Consider the following 22,252-nt stretch of genomic DNA (forward strand, 5'->3'; position numbering starts at 1 on the left):
TTTAAGGATGCTAATATTCTCCTCGACCAGGTATTTAAATCCATTTTAAAAATTTCAATATATATTACATTATATTATATTAGGGTTATCCTTAATTATGAAACTAAGAGTATACTCTCACAAAAGCTGTATTTACCTCCTGAGTGTCCTGGTAATTAAGAAACTTTTTTTTTCTTCTTCAAATTAATAGTCATAGTTGAATTTTAATTTTATTAACTTAAACTAAATGAAGCAGTAGGAAGAATAGCAGATCACTGATCTCCTGAGGGAGATGTGTTTTCTTTTGGAGTTGTGCTGCTAGAATTGATGAAAGGCAACAAGCTAGATAACAGTGCAAATCTAAATATGACTAGGGTTACTTTGCAATATCTCGAGGACAATAAAAGCAATCCTAAAAAGCTAGTAAATACCTACTTGATTCAAGACATGTCTTTTGAACTGAATAACTGTTTTTGAGAGATCTTTCTCTTTGAAAAGGTGAAAATTAGGTTGTTGTCCCTCTTTCAAAATAGTCCCACCATTGGTAGCAACAACTATGGAAGGTGTTTCATCCAAGTCCTCACCCCCATTGTTTGAAGTCATTTGAATAGTCCCACCATTGGTAGCAACAACCATGGAAGGTGTTTCATCCAAGTCCTCGCCCCCATTATTTAAAGTCATTTGATTGAGCTTGTGTCAGGTAATATTTTTTTTGGATGAGAATTTGTAACTGATTACATGTTCTCCATTTAATTAAAAAAGATTGATAAATTCAATCCCCACGAAAAGAAGACTGAAAATTCATCAAGTAGTTTAGGGGTTAGGTCAAATTCATACTAATTGAATATTAAGACTGCCTGCACCAAGAAAAACTCATATAGATTTTACATACAAATATGTTATGTCACATAAAAAGCAAGAAACTTATCTGTGGTTAATTTATAACCAAACTACACACGAATAAGTTTGTGACCTTTTTGACTTTTATGTTGTGTCTTCAAAACTTGTAATCTAATTAATTTTTCAGTAGCAATTTTTCCTCCTCTCGTGATGGGTTTTCTGATTTTTCCTTGTGAGGAATTGCCAGACGTACCTTGTTCTTCATGGGTTGTAGCAAACACAATAATCGTTTGTTGCTATTTTCTTGACTACTTGACAGTTTTAAACTTCTGTCAAAACATAAATTGACGAAGATACTCAAAAATCCATCAAGTAGTAGTGTTTCCTTGTTAAAAGCAGGTTACTGGTTTGAACATTGTAGCGTATTTTCAAGCTGAATACCAAGTACCAGAACCAATGGCACAAGACTGATCCTGAATTACCAAATTCTTCGTACAACGGAAGTTCTAAATCCAATTACGCATATAGGCACAATATTGACAAAGAATGGTAAATTTAAGAGACCACTTTGCTTTTGATTGAATCAATTGACCCCCCGTGAGCCCTTGGACTGATGAAGATTCAACCTACTCTTAGCCTCTTGCAACAATGTGCGTAGTGTGTCTTCTTTGGACAAATAACGTTCACGGGTTTCCAATACAAGCATCGGGGCCAACCCAGCCTGGTAAAGTTCTTCCCATTCTGGTACATGTAGTGGAATGTTGCACAGCAATCTGTCCAGCTCTTTGTATACGGTCATAAAAGATAGCTTGGATGCCCACGTATGCGCTGCAAGCACCTCCGCTTGGGCAAGCTCTTCGTCGTCTGGTACGTGCACTGCAATATAGCAGATGAGAACCAACGCATGTAAAACTTTCTTGTCATACAAAATCTGGATTAAGTGTTTAACACCTCCAGCACTTATTATTGCCTTGGAATGTTCAATGTGAAAATAGTTATCTGTCCGAGCTAATTTTGTGAGGGCAATGCAAGCCCCCTCGGTAACATAATATTCTCTTCCATGCAGAAGCTGCACCAGTGGGCCAATCATTCTTGTCTCTATTGACCCAAATGTCCTTGCCAAATTCTCAATAGCATAGATGCATGATTTCTGGAAGTGTGAGTCTTCTGTCTTCTCGGTGATTTTCAGTAATAATTGATCAACAACATATTTCCAAGTGGGGGAATTAGGACTGAAGTCACATCTTAGTCTCAAATCAGCATCTTTCTCTGCCACTTTCTTGATCGCCATTAATGCATAGACTGAATGTAATTGAGCATCTTCACAACCTTTTTCCAGAAGTACTGCAAAACTATATAGCGCTGTTGATTCTGCGAGGATACGGCAAATGGCTGAGTTATCCTCGGCTAGTCTGAAAAGGGCTCTGGCTGCCATCGCTTTCATTAGCGCTATGGTGTCAGGGTCTTCATTGGCATTGGCATTGTCATTGCTATGGGTTTTGCTGCTCTGCACTCCAACAGTTTCGAATGCAAGATGGCCGACAAGCAAGCGGACAACATCGTGCTCTGCAAAAGCATCTTGCCATTTGGGGTTTCTTTCTGCGATCAGTGACACCGCGAAGGCCACCTCAGCCTGAACTTTCATGAAACCTTCACTGAGGATTTTCGCAAACACTTTACATACATCGACACTTATCCCGGCACATTCCGAGGACCATACCACAAACCCCAGGGCATTGGCAGCACTTTGTTTGGCTTCCATTGGACCCTCCTCCATCAATTTCAACAAGGCCTCGACTCCACATTCCCGGATGATCAACTTCCTGTACGCGTCTAGGTACCTGGCCATCTCACCGAGTGAAGCTGCAGCACTAGATCGAGCTTGGTAGGATTGAGCCGGGTCATGAAGAATTGCAATCTCTTCCCAAACGAGACACAGCATGCGGTTGTTTGATTTCATTAGGGGCAGAGACAGTTCAAATCTCCCGTTCGTCTTGTTCCTCCAAAAATGGATCAGCCAAGACATGTCGTTGATTGAAGCGTCAAGAAGCCTCGACGTTTTACAGAACCCAACAACGGGGATGAGGGTGGGGAAACGCTTCTTGATGATCTTGATGATGATCCATTTGGGACAATGATGCTTGAGCAGCCGGAACAGACACCTATCGAGGCTTTGTTCGACGCTGTCGATGATCGCACGTAAGGGGCGATCGTAGGTGCCGAGGTCGATGCTGCTGAGTTGGCGGAGAAGCCCCGCCAGCTGTTCAGCCTTGGATTTGAGGTCGGGGATGAAGCTCTTGTCAGTGGATCTCACCACGGCCCCGTCCAAAGCCTTTGCGACTTGGTCAGCCAGTTGGATGGCCCTGCCCAATGTTTGCTTCACCATCTCTGCTCTGCTCTGCAATTTCAAATAGGAAGTTTTGTTGGTTCTTTTCTCAGTCAGATTATCAGTCCACTATCTCCACAACAATCCAATGATTTCTCATTTTTCTCAATGAGAGAGAGAGAGAAGAAAACTAATTTCAAATCAAACGGCCATTTTGTTCTTCGCCGCAAAAAAAGCCAAAAAACGGTTTTAGGGCCTGACTCGTTCCATCGCGCGTCCTTTGGTAATTTAGGAGCGCTTTTATGGGCAGATTGGCAATATACAAATACAATAGAAGCGTTTTTATGTTAAAAGCTGTTTTTTTGGTCGAATATGTTAAAAGGTATTAAACAATTTTTTTGTAAGTAGGTAGTATTCTCTATTGTGTTCTGCCTCAATACTCTGGTCCTTTTGGGTTATTCGTAGCAAAGATCTCTCAATTATATTCAAAGTTATACTTTGGTCACTCAACTCAAATATTAGTTGCAGATGTCACTCAATTGGGTGTTGTGTTGCACCATTAGTCCCTACCGTCAAGTTTGTCACTTTTTCTGTTTAAAATGATGACGTGACAAGCATCTCTTAGATTATTGATTGGCAAATGTGACTTTTCAATTAGAATTATTTGTAGCAATGATCCCTCAACTATACTCAGAGTTACATTTTAGTCACTCAACTCTAAAAAATAGTTGTAGAGGTCATAAAATCATCCTTTGAGAATTAAAAAGTAGATTTAGTACGCTGAAGCTTATTAAACCTAAGTATTAATTATCCTTCGACAATAATAACCAACCGTAAAATCGTTTTATATTTTATTAATTCCAATTTGTATTGAATGTTTATATTGTAGCAATACAATTTAATTTTATGTGACCAAAGTCACTATCATCTTTGAGGGTTGTCTGTGTCTCAGTCTAATGTCTACACACCCTTGAACAATACTTTGGTTAATAATACTATTGCACTGTTTGTGTATAAAAAATACAACTAAGAGGTAGGGTGAGAGTCATACATTACACAAAAGACTTATCCTCACATCTGCCACTGCATTGGCCTTCAAATCTCTACCACCAATCTATAATCCAGAACCAACCAAAAAATATCCCATTTTCACAAATTTTCTCAATCTTCACCAGAACCCCATAAAACATCGCACTTTGCTTCTTTTTATCTCTTCTTCCCTATTATTCTTCTTCTTCTGCAGCATTAACACAACAACCATGGCTGCAGCTGTAACTGCTGCTGTCTCATTCCCATCCTCCAAGTCCTCCTCTCTTCCCAGCAGGACCTCTATAATCTCACCTGATAGAATCACCCTCAAGAAGGTAAAACTTTCAGTCCTGGTAATTAATTATTTTGATTTACATTTGCACTTTCATGGGTTTAATTTTATTTCTTGGGTTTTTTTTAAGGACATTGATTGTTGGTTTTTCAGGTTCCTCTGTACTACAGAGATGCCTCTGCTAGTGGGAGAGTGGTTTCCATCAGAGCCCAGGTCACCACTGAGGCTGCTCCTCCTGCCAAGGTTGTGAAGGAATCCAAGAAGCAAGATGAAGGTGTGGTTGTTAACAAATACAAGCCCAAAAATCCCTACACTGCCAGAGTCCTTCTCAACACTAAGATCACTGGTGATGATGCTCCTGGAGAAACCTGGCACATGGTCTTCAGCACTGAGGGTATGATCAAGTCTTAATAATCCCTTCTTTTTTCTTTAATCCTTCTTGTGTTAATTATTGATTGATATATTAAAATATTGAACTCATTCAGCTTACTGCTTTGTTGGGTTGCTTGTAGGAGAGATTCCCTACAGAGAAGGGCAGTCCATTGGAGTAATTCCAGATGGTATTGACAAGAATGGGAAGCCTCACAAGCTGAGGTTGTACTCAATTGCCAGTAGTGCCCTTGGTGACTTTGGTGACTCCAAAACTGTGAGTTTTTGTACTGTACCAATTACATGTATAACCAATTGGATTTTTTTTTTTTTTTTTGCTCAGGTTGATTGCCAAATTTGCTATGAATCTGCTGGCATTTTAAACATACAATGTTGCAATTTTAGGCAATTCGTAAACATGTTCCATTGCTACCCAATTTGTCATCTGTTAATTAAGATATAATTGGTGGTTTGGTTTGATTGCCTCCAACCAGGTTTCTCTGTGTGTGAAACGGCTTGTGTACACCAATGACCAAGGAGAAATTGTTAAAGGAGTGTGTTCAAACTTTTTGTGTAAGGACATATACCTCTTAGTTCTATAAAATTATTTCATTGAGGCTTTTTGATTGAGAATAAAAACTTAGGCTGTATGCTGTTTCGTGTCTAATGAGAAACGATTTATTTGTGGTAGTAAATTAGTATTCTAGTATAGATAGGCAGGCCAGTGCATGTTGGTATAAGTTTTCTCTATTTCAGGTGACTTGAAGCCAGGGAGTGAAGTCACGGTCACAGGACCAGTTGGAAAAGAAATGCTTATGCCAAAAGATCCTAATGCAACCATCGTCATGGTATAAATACTTGCCATATTTTATATTCAGGAAGTAAACTGGATAATTGAATGTTTAATCCTCCGTGAATAGTACCGGTTTACAGAATTTCTTTGCTGATGCAGCTTGCAACCGGAACTGGAATTGCTCCTTTCAGATCATTCTTGTGGAAAATGTTTTTTGAGAAGCATGAAGACTACAAGGTAAACATTAGTACTTCTTGGTTTTTTCTTCAGACACCTTTATGACATGAAATAATCAGCTCACAACATGAATACAAAGAAAATCCCATATTAATCTTTAAAAGAAGATAACAATGTGGTAGTTTTACAGAGGCTTTTCTCAATGAAAGCCCTCATAAAACAATCTCCTCAAGTGCCTATATGGCTGGTGAATCCTTATTTCTTCCTTGGTTAGCTCTTCGTCTAAAGAATGATCAAATTTTGACATGACATGCAGTTCAATGGTTTGGCATGGCTCTTCTTGGGTGTTCCCACAAGTAGCTCACTGCTTTACAAGGAGGTGAGCATGTTCAAAGTTCCTTCACTTCACTTATCAGTCACTTCATTTTTCTTTCTCAAGAATCATATGATTTAAACAATTTGAATTCATAAGAGATTATTGTGAAACACAGGAATTTGAGAAAATGAAAGAGAAGGTCCCCGAAAACTTCAGGCTTGACTTCGCTGTCAGCAGAGAGCAAACCAATGAGAAGGGCGAGAAGATGTACATTCAAACCAGAATGGCTCAGTATGCAGAAGAGCTATGGGAGTTGCTCAAGAAAGACAACACCTATATCTACATGTGTGGTCTCAAGGGAATGGAGAAGGGAATTGATGACATCATGGTGTCATTGGCTGCTAAAGATGGTAACAAGATAGAATAAAATTGCTGAGACTTTCATGGAAGATCTCTATATCATGTGCCTCCAAGGACCAATGTGTTTGTGTTTGATATATTTTGCAGGCATTGACTGGATAGACTACAAGAAGAAGTTGAAGAAAGCAGAGCAATGGAATGTGGAAGTCTACTAATTTCTGGTCACTTTGTACAAATATCTCTCTCTCTCTCTCTCCTTCTTTACTTAAAAGTTGAAACAGAAATTCTTGAATGATTTCCACTGCAGTGTGTAGATAGGTAAAGTCCTTGCAAATTTTCTGTAATTTTTTTGTTGTTGCCATATTAATGAAGCTGTTGTATTATACTATAATTATGGCCCCCAAGAATTTTATTTCTGAGGGTCGAATTTTACACTCAAGTGGAAGCCTGTTTCAACTTTTATACTCTAAATTGCGTTACTGATCAGAAATTAGATTAAGGCAAGAAAATAAAACTGCCTTCCTTATTTAAGTAGAAAATTTCATATGATTCCTATGATCTCGTCCTTTGCTTCACACTAGCGGCCATGGTATTTCATAACAGTTAGGAAATAGTCACGCCAACGGCCTTGTGGTTACGTCTTATTCTCATTTGACACTATAACAATATTTAAAAAAACAAGAAGGTTTGTAACATGAACTTCTTTTTATTTTTCATAAATCAAACTTATCACCGTATAGCCTAATCTAAATTATTATAATTGTAATATGAATTTTGTTAAGATCAATCGGCCGCATTAGAATTTTTACAAAATCGCTAACGCATACTCGTGGTATCCTCTAAATACATGGATTGATAAATACATTTTTAGGATTCTATATCACGTTAACTTGAGTTAAGAAGGAGTAACAATTAGTTAAGGTAATAACAAATTCATATCAAATTTGCTCAACGCGTATTTTGTTATTTGATTTATTTCATAATAATAGTTTCAGGAAAAAATAAAAAATAAAATTGTAGGAGCAGGGTTTCTTAGAATGCACCCAAAGAGTAGCAGATCCGAGCTCTAAAAACCGTAAAGGTAAAGGAAAATCAAAGGCCCAAGGGAATTAGAATCGGGCCGGAGGCAGATTAGGGTTTTGTTTATATATTTTAATTAAACTATAATTCTCGAAGATTGTCTCCTTCACTGTTCTCTCCTATATAAAGACGAACACTCTCTTGCATAAATCAACATAAAAAATTTAACCTTTTCTCTCTGTCTGGGAATTTCTACAACCATGGCGGAGGAGAGATCGACTGGGAAGGTCCGGTGGTTCAACGACACCAAGGGCTTTGGCTTCATCACCCCCGATATCGAAAGCGAAGATCTGTTCGTTCATCAGTCCTCCATCAGATCCGACGGCTTCCGCAGCGTGGCGGAAGGTGAGTCTGTCGAGTTCCAAATCGCTGTCGGCGAGGACGGCAAGACCAAAGCCATCGACGTCACTGGTCCTAACGGCGCGCCGTTGCAGGGTAACAGGAAGGAGAGCTTCGGCCGCTCCGGTGGTCGCGGTGGCGGTTCTGGATTTGGAGGTGGATGGAGAGGCGGAGATAGGCGGAATGGAGGCGGTGCCGGTGGCGCTTCTTGCTATAACTGCGGCGAGCCCGGCCACATGGCTAGGGATTGCAATCGCGGCGCTGGGGGCGGTGGCGGAGGCGGTAGTGGTGGCGGTTGCTTTTCTTGCGGTGGCTATGGCCACGTGGCGAGGGTCTGCCCTAATGGGACTGGCGGCGGTGTCGGTGGTGGCGGCGGCGGTGGCGGTAACTGCTACAAGTGTGGTGAGTTTGGGCACTTGGCGAGGGACTGTAGTTCTGGTGCCGTCGGCGGCGGCGGCGGCGGCGGTGCTGGTGCTTGTTATAGCTGTGGGGAATATGGGCACATGGCGAGAGATTGCAGCACAGGTGGCCGCGGCGGCGGCGGCGGCGGTCGTGGCCGGGGATATGGATTCAGTGCTGGATCAGGTGGCAATGGTTGTTATAACTGTGGGCAGGCTGGTCATTTTGCTAAGGAGTGCCCTACTGCTTGAAGAAAAATAAAACAAAAAGAGAGTAATAGTAAATATTCTCTTTAGAAATCCTTTTATCTTTTTGTTAAATTTTAGTCTTTCTAGTAGTATTTCTTTCTCGATACATATGATGTTTTGGCGAAAGGGTTTTTTATTTTTCTGGTGGATGATAAGAGCCACTCTTTGTCAAGAAAGTTTTCCCCAGTTCGGCTATAGATTGAGTTAGTTGCACTTTTTTTTAAAATTATTATTAATCTATATTGTTATCAGTGACTCTCGGATAAGTTATCTAAATGAGCAGCTTTTATTTTGAAGTGTGAATGTATGAATGCACATTTGGTTGATGATCCTGAAGGAAAGTTGAATTAGATCCTCATTTACATGTTCTTGATTTGTTTTTGAAGTGTGAATTTATGATATGTCCTATGCATTGATGCAGCTGGTTGATTATGTTGAATTATTTTTGTTGTAGAAGAAGTTGAATAAGTTGTCTGCATATGACTTTGAATGTAGGCCATAGATTTATATACCAGTTTATCATCTTTTTGCAGCCTAGCAACTGCCACTTGCGTTGCTCATTGTTGTTGATATTGCACTTTGTTTCAATTTGATCGTTATTTAATGCATCTTGTTGATATTGAGAGATGGAGGTCTTGTGGACTACAGATTTTTACGCATATCCATATGGTCCTCTACATCATCACCTTAGCTTAGTTTAGGTTTTTGAAAAACAATTTCAGGTGATTCGGTCATTAGGAATGTGGTTAAAAGATTAACCACTTGCTTGTGTGTTAGTAGTTGATGGACTAGGATTCGTGATGCTCGTAATTGATGCATTGAGTAGCAAAAATTGATTTTGATCCTAATGTACACAAGTATTCATAAATGATACTGATTTGATTTTTGTTGACCAATGAACTCATATGTGGTGACCATCATCATGATGGATTGGAAGCAACCCTTTTATATGCTCCACAAGGGCCTCAGTTCTCAGTTACATTGTCTGTCCTAGTTTGACTTTAGAATATGTGCTAGCTTCGATGTGCCTTGCTTACCCTATTATTCACTTTTTGGTTTTTATGTTTGACAAGCATTGAAATTGAAGTTCTAGAATACATTTATAAGGATCTACACGTATTTGGCATTTGGATTTGATGAACAATGTGTTTTGTGATGCTATGTGCCTGTTGGAATTGGTGATTTTCTGTACAATGTGAAGCTTTTAGAACCCTTCCAAGAAAGCTTGGTTTCGGTTTGGTATGGCTCTAGCCAAGAAAGCTTTTTGAACCCTTCCATGTGAAGCTTGAGTCACAAGCCTAAGCTCGGCCTTGATGGCACTCGTCTTGTTAGGCTTGCGAGCAAGCACGTTCATTTGTGCTGTGTGTTTTTCTTCTGTAGAAGGGTTGATTAGAGTGTTACTGCTGCTGCTGCTGCTGCATTTGAATTGTTGCCTATTATTGATCATTCTCTTGTGCCCTGAATATGAATGCTCTCCTTCATCCTTATCCCCCCAGTGTATGGTAACTGTATAAAATATGCTTATAACTGTAAAATCTTTTTCTTAGCTTGTGTGCTCAAGACTCTCCGTGAAATCGATTTTCTATATGCCTGCTGATGTCCTAGTTTCATCAAGTAATCTCTGCTCAGTATGCAGTGTTAATGGATAATCGGGCGAAGGCCTTGTTTCGGGGATGGGTTCAAATTTTGCTATGTAATGAGTAATGAAGGCCCAGATCGGTAAAATCGGGACATAGATTTGGGTAGTGAATAGCGAGGGCCCAAACAAATTGCTACCTTAGCTTGGTTCTGATTTTTGGAAATCTTGTCACACAATCTAGGTACTTGAAATTTTTATTACACATAGGCATTTAAAGATTGTTAAACGTGTGTCTCTTGGTGCAACTAAATGAGAACAAATTTGAGTGGAGCAATTTTTTAGTGTTAATTATAATAACCTACAGAAACTGCATGATCTGTCTGCCCATTTGGGTTTTCAATTCTGATGGAGATGGCTGTTGTCATCTAATTGGATTTTCTGGGTTGACCTCAACTTGTGTTTTGAACCGACCCAAAGAGCATGGGCTGCGTACGACTTGCATTTGTTTGCAATGTTTTTCGGTCTCTGTCTTTTTGGCCCTTGAGGTTTTGAGACGACACTTCCGCCGTTCCGTCTGTTGCTTTTACCCCCAAGGCTGGCCTCGGCAGGTCGTCAAGTTGCCTGCTTGTATCATTGTATCATTGTTATGAACGAAAACAACATGGCCGCACTCATTGGCATTAAAATTTATGATTGAAAAATGTTTTCCAATTGAGCAATCTTATGAATGTTATTAATATAAATCTCCCAAGTTAAGACCGGGCTTTCCAAGTCTGGTATTGAAGAAGTGGATCCCTGTCATTGTCAATGTTGGCCTGACAGGGATTGTATACCGGCATTTAGAACTTAATTTCACCCCCACTTAATTGTATTTTGCCAAAAAGATAACATTCTTTGCATGGCTCCAAAAACTTGGTGTCCTGCAAAACAAGAGATTTGCTATTGTTGTAGGTTGTAGAGGCACTTGGTTAGGTTTTGCCATATTATCTTATTTTCGATTGCGTGAAAATGTGTTTTGCATTGCACAGTTATTCTATATGTACACATAAATCGTTATCACATGAGATTCATATACATCAATGATATACGTATCTAAACGCAAGAAACTTGATATTTGCACAAGGTTACGTAACCGTGTGTTTTTGCCCAGGCCTAGGAATGGAGACCGGTGTCAGAATGTCTTGAACACGTGGCTGTTCCCTAGTGCATTACTCTGACATAATAGTGTAAGGTGGATATTTGCTCCTTCTCAGTGAGGGAAACTTTATTTTTTTCAAATTTTACACTGAAGGCTCCGGGGGCTGAGCCCCTATCGGATCACTTCCAAATCCAAAGTATATAAATTCGAAGCTGCACTTTCTGAGCTTGGGAATAAGGCGGCATTTATACAAAAACTTCGGAAAAATCCCAATAAATCAATAAAAACCATATCCCATGGCTCCAAAAGCTCTTTATGCTACAACCATATGCTCGTTTTAAAAACATATTATATGGCTCTCGACAGATAACTGCTGCCACCACTAAAATTAGAGACACAAATCCACACGTGAGTTTGCCGACCTTAAACCTATACATGAAGAACTTGATCTCCTCCTCCATGTGACAACATGGGCTTGGACCCCACACCCATATTCCTTCACATGACATACACTTTCCTCACCCCATCCCCTACAAATACCATCCTCCTCCCTCCATGACCAACTAAAAAGAAAAGGAGGAAAAAGAAGGGAGAAGCATTCATTTTCCATGGCTTCTCATAAGTTTTTTTCAACCTTTCTATTCTCTCTCTGTGTTCTTCAATCCATTTCAGGTATAATGACACAAACGCAACGAAACCTATAAACCCATTCTCTTGTTTTTTTTAAACTACTCTCGAACATTTCTAAAACGCTAGCTCATGCATTTTTTGCGTTTGTGGACATTACAGGTGGGAATTCAGCGACGTTCACAATTACAAACAAGTGCAGCAACACAATTTGGCCGGGCATTCTATCAAATGCCGGGACGGATCAGCTTCCAACCACCGGCTTCGCTCTCAACTCCGGGGATTCCAACACGTTCTCCGTCCCCACCTCCTGGTCCGGTCGGTTATGGGGGCGGACTCTATGCTCCCAAGACCCGACCACGGGCAAGTTCACTTGCCTAACCGGCGACTGTGGATCATCCGCGGTCGAATGCTCCGGTGGTGGAGCTGCCCCCCCAGCGACTCTAGCAGAATTCACGCTGAACGGGGCTGGCGGGCTAGACTTCTATGACGTCAGCTTCGTCGATGGTTATAACCTCCCCATGACAGTGGTGCCTGAGGGTGGGACCGGAGGGAACTGCACGACTACCGGGTGCGAGGTGGACTTGAACGCCGGGTGCCCGTCGGAGCTCAAGGTGACGGCAAGTGACGAGGGCGTGGCGTGTAAAAGCGCGTGTGAGGCTTTTGGGGACCCACAGTACTGTTGTAGTGGGGCCTACGCGACTCCAGACACATGTAAACCCAGTTCTTATTCGCAGTTTTTTAAGAATGCGTGCCCGAAAGCTTACAGCTATGCTTATGATGACGGCACCAGCACCTTCACTTGCGCCTCCGCCAATTATCTCATCACTTTCTGCCCTTCCCCTTCCACCAGGTACCGTCTTCACTCTCGTTTTATTTCTTTTGGTTCTTGTGACATTCACATCCAAATTTATCTAATATTTGTAGATTTTACGCTAGTCTAAACATTCCACTAAATTGGTTTTTCAAAATTAATCGTGTGACGATAATATCGTGTGTCATGTTATTGATATATAATAACACAAATTATACCGCCACTCGATGTTACTTTCATATCATAGCTGACAAAATCGTATTTTGAAGAAATTAGAGAAAATGTTTTGGATTTTATTCATATGGGTCGGTTGGGATTCGACCCTTTTTTGGGATTGTCAACTTAATAAGATATGGTTGTCACGTCTTGCATTAATAATTGACATGCATGATGCACCGGCCTTACTTTATGACCTGCAATGCAAGCATTATGTTATATATTTATTAAATATTACAAATTCGGGCTGCCATTTCTGATTTCTCGTGTGAAATATTGGTGGTGGGTGCAGTTTGAAGTCGTCAAATGGGCAATACCCAGAGGCGGTCGGTGTCTCAGCAAGTTCACGTAATACGACACCGAGCTTCGTCGTTTTTGGCGTCATTGTTTTGGCGGCAGCTTGGCGGTTGCGGCAGCTATTTTGATCCTCTCTGCAGTTTTCACACCCCGAAAAAAAATATCTTCTGAGAGAGAGATGTTGACCTTATTTTTTGGTCCGACATTGGAGCCGTGGAGACCACAATCCCATTGGAGATTGCAACTTGTATCGGGGGTTACCATACGGCGTCGTAGCAAAGCTATGGCCCATTCAAATTGGAAGAACAACTTTGTGCGCAACTTTAATGATACATACAAACACATACGCTCTATGATCCACGTCCTTGGAATTTAAAGGACAAATTAAGAGTCTGCCCTGCCCTAATCTCTTTCTTGTCATTTTAAAATTCATCAGATTGTGATGTAAATATTATATAATATATAGTAGAGACTAGAGACTAGAGAGAGAGAGTAGCTGGAAATGTAGTTGTTTTGCAGGTAGATCCAAGAAGATGGGTTTAGTTTTTTGTATATGGTATTTGAGCTGAGTTGGTATTTTATCATTTTTCTTTTGTCTCTCCTCCTGGTTTAGATTTATTTATTACAACATGGCAAGATTAATTCTATAAATTATTGGTTCGTTGTCATTAGCACTAAATTAAGTGTGGTTTGTGGTGCGACATGCCTCATGCCTGTTTTTGTCAACCTGCTATGGAGTGGATTTGTGCTTCTTTGAGTCTGCTAATGGGGACTAGATTGGAGGTTTTTCTGCTAAAATACTTCATCAACAAATCAACTCTATAATTAGGGTAACAAATCAACTTTATCTCTTTTGAATTAGTGGGATGAAATTGAATTAATGCATTGCATCGTGCTAGAGGACCCAGAGTTCTTTTTCTTTTTCCTTTCTTTTTAAATTATTTTTTTTTATAAAGATTTTCTACTTACTTACCAAGCCATTTATTTTTCTAACTTAATTAAAAAGTGCTTTTATTATTTTTTTTAAAAAGTGAAAAATATTATGACAAGGAAATGTCTGAAGCACGCTTATTGTGATTAATTAGAGCCACAAATCTGTTATAATCCTTGGGTCTTGGCTAGATTGTGAAGGAACCCAAAAAAAAAAAAAATTTGCTTTTTTCCACAATTTTTCTGGTGGATAAAAAGGTTGATCAGTTAAGTAGCTTTAACACCTAGACATTACAATGCTGCTTGCATGGAAAGGAAACCTATATCCAAGTTGGCTGTGCTTTTTTTTCCATTTCTCATATCCTATTCATTCAGTTTTTCTTTTATAAAAACTTTATTTCCACAAATAGTTGCAGGATATAAGCTGCTGCTGTAAAGCTTTAATTATTTTTTTTGTGGCTACTTTCCCAACTTTCCTTTTTGTGATAAAAGATTTCCAGCAACACCAAAATTAGGGCAAACAAGTTTCTTTTTACTTGTGATTGATCACATCCACATATAGTGTTTCCGGGGGCATTTTGAATTGGAGCTTTCATTTGAAAACACTATATAGTTTAGGTTGACTTCATATCCTTATGCATTAACACCACAGACAACAATGCATAAAATTTATAAGGTGGGCATTTTGAATTGGAGCTTTCATTTAAAAACACTATATAATTTACGTTGACTTCATATCCTCATGCACTAACACCACATACAACTATGCATAAAATTTATAAGGCAAGTAAAACGTGTAAATTTTGGACAAACCGTCCATGGGAAAGAAAGATCAAAAAGATGTATTCCAAGTTTTGGTTTTGGATGTGACCCAAAAAAAACAAACAAACAAATTATCATGTGGGTATATGTTTTAAGTATTTGATGTTTTCACTCAAAGTATTTGAAAACTCAAATTTGGCTGCCTTTCCGCAAAGCATCTCTTTATCTGTTGTTGAAAACAAAAACCTGTCAGTTTCTAATGTGCATTTATGTGGTGTAATGTTGAACTTTAGCAACAGAAACTTAATTGATTCACACTTGATTTTCTAAGATTTGCTCATATTCATCCAACATAATCACTTTCATTCTGACTAAGAGGTCTTTAATGGAAGCAAAATAAGTTGAACATTTTGGTGGCTGCGATGGAAAAAGAACCAACTTTTGAAAAGTCAAATTTATTTTTGCTCAGGTCTAAAAGCAAGTTTGATCAATTTCTTGGGCTTTTGAGCATACAATCATAGTGGGTTTTGTCTCAAATGGCTGCCAAAAATGTCAACAGACCCTACAAATTTGCTAAATTTAATCGCCTTCTTCAATTCAGTAGTCCAATAATAACTTTGTACTAAATCGGACAACTATTAAAAAATCCTTCATTATAATATCTCACTATAACCTCTGTTATGCCAAGAGAATCAAGTTTGGGATGCAATTTCTCTCTTAACTACTCCCTCTTATAGCCAATTAGTTTTGGGAAGGGAACTTAACTTTCTTGAAAGCCTTCAATTCAGGACTATACATTCTCCCAAACTTATGTAATTTTTATGGTGATTACGTCTTTTGAAAACTCTTATAACAGCTATGAATTGTTGGATGAAACCTATGTATTTCTTCATGTTAGGATTAATCAAAGTGTTGATATGGTCATCAAATAGGAATTTTTTAATTGCTTGACAAGCTACACATATTTATTGTTGTGAGTCGTGAACAACTAAACCTAATAACAAAGTTATTATACATAGGAATTCAAAAAGAAAAACACTTTGAATAACCTATTGCTACTCTTTACAACCTATTGCCTCCCAGCTCCATTCCTTCATTTGACCCCACGCAAACTTGTATCGTTTATGTTACTTTTTCTTATATCCCAAAATGCATTTTATTATTCTGCATATATATCCTTATCATGTCTGTCTGATTATGCCAACTTTAGTGTAATATCTCCCCTTTTTCCCTTTTCACCATTAATTATTCATAATACCATCCTTTCCCCTTCAAAATTACAATTACAAAAGCAAGTTTAATTCTAGAGTGAAATTAAGGCTTAAAAAACAAAGGATTCCCGATTGCATTAACCTTTTTTTTTTTTTAATTGCTTTCTTTTAAAGAATGTTTTTTTGGGTATCAAAAGTGGTATGGTGGGTTGGGTGACGTACTTCTCTTTATACTAAAGGAAAAAAGGTGCTGAAACCAAAAACAAAACAAGAGGATGATCGATGGATCGATGATGACGCTGATGAAAAAGAAAAAGCTAAAAATCCTATCCGCACAGGTACTTTCCACGGCATATAACTTATCACTTGAGAGGCTTAAAGATTTTTTGTGAAAATAAAAAGAACTTCAAAGGTGTGTTAGCTAGTATAAATAATTTGAAAAATCTTTAAGACTTAAGAGGGTGTTCGTGTAATTTTTGAAACCTTGAGAATTTTGTGAAAGTACCGAAAACCTCATGGGGTGAGTATAAATACAGTTCATTTTAGATATCAAATCTTTATTTCCATACAGTTCATTGCTTCATATATTGATAGTTGTTGGCATTCTTGTATTTCTAAATTCAAGATATGGCCTCACCCTGCACCCTCCAAACCAACAAAGAATGGGGAGATGACTTACCACATACGGTAGAATTTTCATCGTCGCAAAACTGGCTCACAAGGAAAGGGTGTTAATGTACTCATATATTACTACTATATTATTCTAAAAATACCTAGGCCATGCGGGAATCAACACTAACACTCCCCTTCAAACCCAAGGCCAGTCACTAAATTCGCTCTCTACGTTTGGCTAGAGATATTGGATAAACTCTTCCCTAAGGCACTAATAAAAAAAAGTTTATTATTATTTTCTTAATGAAGAAAAGTTTAGGGAGAGATTGGCTACTCTTACTACCAATGCCAGGGCATACCCACAACCTCAAGTTGAAAGGACTTATGCTTGACACTCAACTACTAACTATCACCGGCATGGATTTATGTAGGAAATTACAGATTGCGCACCAATAAGGACTGCTAATAGCGGGACTCGAACACTAGTAGGGGCTACACACAGTCTAGGGACCTTACCAACTGAACCAATCCTCATTGATTTAATCCAAAAAACTTTAGTCATAAGAGAATAAGTAAATAATGCAAATTCACGCTAGTGTTTACTTATACAATTTTGAGAATAGAATATGAGAATTCATGAGAATTCGAAAGGGAAGTAAAGCTGAGTAAAAGAAGAAGGGAAGAAATTTTGACATAAAAGGAAATTTTGATGAGTTACTCAAATTACATACAGTCATATATTCAACAATTTTCACTTTCTTATTTTTTTGACCATAGTCGTATTTGGCGTTTAGCACACATCAACCCAAATTACAGTCAGAAAACAACTTAAGGCGACAATTTGCATACCAAGTCCAAATTGTGTTTTTTTTTTTTTTTTTTTCAAATTTTAAAATGAGGGTCGAAAGTATGCATTTGAGTCATCTCCTGCTATAAACTAGTCTAAAATAAACCAAAATAGAAAGTAGATAGATAGATAGATAGAGTGTGGCCTTAATTAGGTGGACTCTATCTGCATAACCCTTTTTTTACTTTTGATTTGAAAAGGCTTATCTTTCAATATATATATAACATGGCATTGCTCTTTAGAAAAGTAGACATTGTTGCCCACTGAAAAACTAAAAAAAAGACTCAAACAAAAAGATTGAATGAAACGACCAACGAATTTGGATACAAGTGGGCACGCCATGCTTTTCCCATAAGGTTCTGCAATTTCCCAGCCATGTGGATTGTTGGCTTCATGAAATCTTCTTTTCCTCTCAGATGTTTCAGACAAAACTATCGACATATATATATATATATATATATATATATCGTATGGTACATGTGATGGGTCCATAAATTTCAAATGGGAAGTGAAGCAGTGTTTCAATTTCATAGTTTATAATCAAGATAATTTAGAAGTTATGTTGCATGGACACTCCACTAAGTTCAAGTGTCGCTCGGACACTCATGTCCAACATGGAGGATACAAAATGCCAACATTACCGAAACATAAAGAGTGACAATTTTACTCACTTGATCAACTAGAGCAACTATATAACTGAAACCGTAAAACCAATAAAGAGTGACAATCTAACTTTTGGCCGACACCACACACCAATATCTTTCTTCTCGAGCAAGGTTTCCGGATTGAGAAAAGCTTTTCAAGCACATGAAAACCAACTAACCAACCACCACAATTGGCCGCATGATATAAAGCTCCCGCATTAAGACCATGTGACTTGCCTCCTAATTTGAGGCAACGTTGGCTTCCCCGTCATGCAATGACGGCAAGGTAAACCGCCTCTAAACCAAATCCCCGCCTTGTTACGGGGGTTCAAGCCTCCTAGACAGAGGTCATTTTCCACTTCAATTTTGCATGTGATTTTGCCTTTTTAATTAAACAAATTTAGGTTTTAGCCACGAAAATTTTCTATCAGCAAATTAAAACCGCACTAATATGAGTGGACTCGTGGTGCTCCTAGTGCATTTGACTCCAATGATATTCTCCCACGTGGCCTCCCACACGCCTTTGCCATGGTCTTTTCTTCATCTTAATAATTATCATTTATCATTATAGGTTTGTTTCTTTTATTTTTTTGTTCTTGTTGGGTTCTAGAAGAAGACAATTATTTCATGACAGAGATAAAAAAAAAACAAAGAGAAAAGAAATAATTTTTTTATTCTACCAGAAATTTTTTATTTATTTAAAAATCATACTCAAACAAACTCATGGTGACGGGATAAAACTCAGTAACTGTATTAGTAAAAAGAATTAGACAAGTGTCAAAAAGAAAAGGTAGCTGCTGCCACTCGAGCAGGTTCCAGCTGATTTCCATATAAAAAGCCATCTTTACCCAACAAGTGTGATATTGTTTAGTGATTTCACAACACTAAGCTCGAACTTAATTGGCAGGTGATATTTTTCCAGAGCAAAAGTGCTCCCCCATGACAGTGAGGCGGTGGTGATACAGACACTCCCATTGCTATCTCGATCCTCCTTGTTTCTACAATTCTCTACAAATAGAGCCTCACAGCTGATGGTTAAGATTCTCCCACCACTCCCACAACCTTTTCCTTCTTCCTTCTTCCTTCTCTCCCTCTCCTTTTCTCTCACACTGATCCTTTGCCATTTGCAGAGTGTCTGTGTGAGAGAATTAAACACCATCCTCTGCTCTCTCTCTGACAGTTTTGATTTATCAAAGATAAAGGCCCTGCCTTTCTATCCTTCTTCTCTCTTGGATTGGAACCACCATCTCTAAACAATCTAAATTCAACGAATTTGACACACACAAAAATCTTAATGGGTGCTCAATTTTCGTATTGCATCACTCTCCTCCTCCTCATCATTGCCAAAGGTAAAAACCCAAAATTGCAACAATGAAACCAATTCACCACTTGGGTTCCTCTCACATTTTCATAACTCAATCAAAATATTCATAATTTGACCATATATATGTTTATGTTTTCTTTGGTTAAACGCAGGGGTCACCGGAGCCACATTCACATTCACAAACAAGTGTGACTTCACAGTATGGCCAGGAATTCTAGCCAGCGCCGGCACCCCTAAGCTGGACAGCACCGGCTTCGAGCTCGCCAAAGGCAGCACCCGCTCCTTCCAAGCCCCGACAGGATGGTCCGGCCGCTTCTGGGGCCGAACCGGCTGCAACTTCGACGGTTCGGGCCACGGCTCATGTTCGACTGGCGACTGCGGTTCGGGCCAGCTCGAGTGCAACGGAGCCGGAGCTGCACCGCCAGCCACTCTGGCCGAGTTCACACTCGGCTCGGGTTCTCAAGACTTCTATGACGTCAGCCTGGTTGACGGTTATAACTTACCTATGATCGTTGAAGGGAGCGGGGGATCCGGTACGTGCGCGTCCACGGGCTGCGCTACGGACCTCAACCGTCGGTGCCCCGCCGAGCTCAAAGTCGACGGCGGCGGCGCGTGCAAGAGCGCATGCGACGCGTTTGGGAGCCCGGAGTACTGTTGCAACGGCGATTATGGGTCACCGTCCACGTGTAAGCCGTCCATGTACTCGCAGCTGTTTAAGTCCGCGTGCCCCAAATCGTACAGCTACGCTTACGACGATGCATCCAGTACGTTTACGTGTACGGGTGCTGACTATACGATCACATTTTGCGCTTCTCTTCTTCCAAGGTATTATGGAGTAATTTACAATATTATGTTGTTTATTTATTATTCATTTTAAACAAAATAATTTGAGTAAGAAAATTTTGAAAACGAAATAACGTGTATGTATAATTCGAATATACCGTTGCATGGAAGTACTTTCTCCTAATGACGTAACAAACTAAATTGTGAAGCCATAGAATATTTCGTTTAAAGTCTTTGAGTTGTATTTTTGAGGTTGATTTCAAATAGTAATTTGACTTCAATGATATGCTAATTATGCGTATAATTGACATTAACTTGGTACGGAATATGTTTTTGTACAGTGTAAAATCCGCAACAGATTCCTCTTCACAAACAACTGATGGTTCAGGGTCGGATTCCGGGTCGGACTTACTGGCCTCATCGTTGCTTGCAGATTTGGCCGCAGGGGATTCAACAAGAACCCAACCTTCCATGGCTCTCCTAAGCATGTTGGTTTTGGTCATCTCTTTGGCCCTCTCATTTTCACAGTTATAGTAGTAGACAGGCAGCCACTCATGTCCCAAATGAGTATGAGTCCACTAATTGGCATCCTTGATCTTGAGAGTCCTAGAAAAAGCAGCAACAACAACGCCCACTTCCAAATCCCCCCATTTTTAGCATTCAATACTTACACATATATTAATATATAAAGCATGAGCATTTGTTTAGAAATAAAAATGTGCTTTTTTGCCCCTTGTTATATGTTTAAAGAACAATACTGGGAGACCTAATGTGAGGGGTGGCCTTTGTAATAGACGCCCCTCACAGTAGGTCTGACAAAAAAGTTACTCGGGACTCACTTGCGCAAGCACTTTTCGATGCAAACTTGTAGCGTGAATAGGAAGTATGTGGTGAGCATTCATGATTGGACAGCAGCGGTGCTTGTACGTCTCCAATTTTGATTATTACAGCCTGAAGCCAAAAAAAAAAATGCGATTTCAATTGATAACGTCAATTCTGAAATGGTTCATGTTTTGTGTTTGTTAGAAGATCCTAAAACATCATTATAATTGCTAGTAAGATAAGCAAACCAGACTACAAAAGGCCAACGCAAGTATGATCCAAATTGCCGCCCTATGACAATGAGTTGCTTGGAGCTTGACATCCTGGACATATATATGCATACAAAGAGGTGATTCTTCACCAACTTGAGTGGGAGAGAACCACACAAAGCAAGCATTACAAAGACAGGAACAAACCAACTTTTTCTTCGAGATAAGATGATGATTGATATTTGATCATGACTGCGGTCCATTTTCAATGGTGGTGCTTCGTAATCCATCTTTTCAACATCTTTTCACCATCTGTTGTTCATTTGATAAAAAAAAACAGTAGAAAAGAAGAGAAATGTGAACATAACATGTTACCTTAAAACAATTTTACCCATTTTGGGTCATCCTTGTAGAAAAACTTCTGTATGCCCCGCCGGCACATAGCTCCGGTCTCTCACACACAAAATGTAACAGACCCACAATAAAAATGGGTCTGACACTACAGTGAGAGACCAGCGCCGTGGAGTTTTTCTTCACCCGTCAAGTCAAAACGCTTACAGATTAAAATAACCCTATATCATAAGATATAACCTTTGTTGCATGGGTACGAGAACTGCAGTATTCACATGAAAAGGCTACTATATCATTATTCCCAAAGTTGCACCATATTATCGAATCAGACATAATCAGTCATAAACTTTGATTGCTTCTTCAGAAAGGTTGTGCTTTGCAATTGCGTATAGTTTTCGGGTTAAGTAAGAAGTCAAAATTTCATGAAAACAGAATCAAACAGCAGAGAATGCAAGGAGATAGACTCACCTTTATAAAAGCTAAGAATTTGAGCCTCACTTTTTTGCTCACCGGACGAGGCTTGTTCACTGCTCCGAACC

The 22,252-nt window shown here is 39.2% G+C and overlaps 5 protein-coding genes across 5 annotated transcripts; 4 read left to right on the plus strand and 1 right to left on the minus strand.

The window, feature by feature from the left end:
• LOC18770867 lies at positions 902–3,205 on the minus strand. The gene is made up of 2 exons (XM_020569017.1): positions 1,618–3,205; positions 902–1,494 (listed from the first exon to the last, which is right to left on the minus strand). The coding sequence occupies exons 1-2, from the start codon at positions 3,203–3,205 to the stop codon at positions 1,403–1,405; spliced, it is 1,680 nt and encodes a 559-aa protein (XP_020424606.1). The 3' UTR covers positions 902–1,402.
• On the plus strand, positions 4,147–6,952 carry LOC18770595 (ferredoxin--NADP reductase, leaf isozyme, chloroplastic). The gene is made up of 9 exons (XM_007202034.2): positions 4,147–4,509; positions 4,620–4,860; positions 4,979–5,112; positions 5,330–5,408; positions 5,592–5,683; positions 5,788–5,865; positions 6,122–6,184; positions 6,297–6,531; positions 6,629–6,952. Exons 1-9 carry the CDS (start codon positions 4,405–4,407, stop codon positions 6,694–6,696), a joined length of 1,095 nt encoding a protein of 364 aa, XP_007202096.1. The 5' UTR covers positions 4,147–4,404; the 3' UTR covers positions 6,697–6,952.
• LOC18769180 (cold shock protein 1) lies at positions 7,638–8,873 on the plus strand. The gene has a single exon (XM_020568040.1). The coding sequence runs from the start codon at positions 7,762–7,764 to the stop codon at positions 8,548–8,550; it is 789 nt and encodes a 262-aa protein (XP_020423629.1). The 5' UTR covers positions 7,638–7,761; the 3' UTR covers positions 8,551–8,873.
• Positions 11,551–13,884, plus strand: LOC18769550 (thaumatin-like protein 1b). The gene is made up of 3 exons (XM_007202326.2): positions 11,551–11,936; positions 12,054–12,744; positions 13,214–13,884. The coding sequence occupies exons 1-3, from the start codon at positions 11,873–11,875 to the stop codon at positions 13,344–13,346; spliced, it is 888 nt and encodes a 295-aa protein (XP_007202388.1). The 5' UTR covers positions 11,551–11,872; the 3' UTR covers positions 13,347–13,884.
• LOC18769456 (thaumatin-like protein 1) lies at positions 19,082–21,780 on the plus strand. The gene is made up of 3 exons (XM_007202229.2): positions 19,082–19,573; positions 19,701–20,373; positions 20,673–21,780. Exons 1-3 carry the CDS (start codon positions 19,519–19,521, stop codon positions 20,863–20,865), a joined length of 921 nt encoding a protein of 306 aa, XP_007202291.1. The 5' UTR covers positions 19,082–19,518; the 3' UTR covers positions 20,866–21,780.

The sequence above is a fragment of the Prunus persica genome, chromosome G7 (assembly GCF_000346465.2).
Source record: "Prunus persica cultivar Lovell chromosome G7, Prunus_persica_NCBIv2, whole genome shotgun sequence".
Lineage (NCBI taxonomy): Eukaryota > Viridiplantae > Streptophyta > Magnoliopsida > Rosales > Rosaceae > Prunus > Prunus persica.

Bases quoted from the DNA above. Each gene is read 5' to 3' on its own strand.
- LOC18770867 (XM_020569017.1), bottom strand. From the start codon at position 3,205: ATGGTGAAGCAAACATTGGGCAGGGCCATCCAACTGGCTGACCAAGTC. The intron at 1,495-1,617 runs TGACCGTATACA...GTGAACGTTATT, and splicing joins GGCATCCAAGCTATCTTTTA to TGTCCAAAGAAGACACACTA.
- LOC18769180 (XM_020568040.1), top strand. From the start codon at position 7,762: ATGGCGGAGGAGAGATCGACTGGGAAGGTCCGGTGGTTCAACGACACC.
- LOC18769550 (XM_007202326.2), top strand. From the start codon at position 11,873: ATGGCTTCTCATAAGTTTTTTTCAACCTTTCTATTCTCTCTCTGTGTT. The intron at 11,937-12,053 runs GTATAATGACAC...TGGACATTACAG, and splicing joins TGTTCTTCAATCCATTTCAG to GTGGGAATTCAGCGACGTTC. The intron at 12,745-13,213 runs GTACCGTCTTCA...TGGTGGGTGCAG, and splicing joins TGCCCTTCCCCTTCCACCAG to TTTGAAGTCGTCAAATGGGC.
- LOC18769456 (XM_007202229.2), top strand. From the start codon at position 19,519: ATGGGTGCTCAATTTTCGTATTGCATCACTCTCCTCCTCCTCATCATT. The intron at 19,574-19,700 runs GTAAAAACCCAA...GGTTAAACGCAG, and splicing joins CCTCCTCATCATTGCCAAAG to GGGTCACCGGAGCCACATTC. The intron at 20,374-20,672 runs GTATTATGGAGT...GTTTTTGTACAG, and splicing joins TGCGCTTCTCTTCTTCCAAG to TGTAAAATCCGCAACAGATT.
- LOC18770595 (XM_007202034.2), top strand. From the start codon at position 4,405: ATGGCTGCAGCTGTAACTGCTGCTGTCTCATTCCCATCCTCCAAGTCC. The intron at 5,684-5,787 runs GTATAAATACTT...TTGCTGATGCAG, and splicing joins CTAATGCAACCATCGTCATG to CTTGCAACCGGAACTGGAAT. The intron at 6,185-6,296 runs GTGAGCATGTTC...TGTGAAACACAG, and splicing joins GCTCACTGCTTTACAAGGAG to GAATTTGAGAAAATGAAAGA.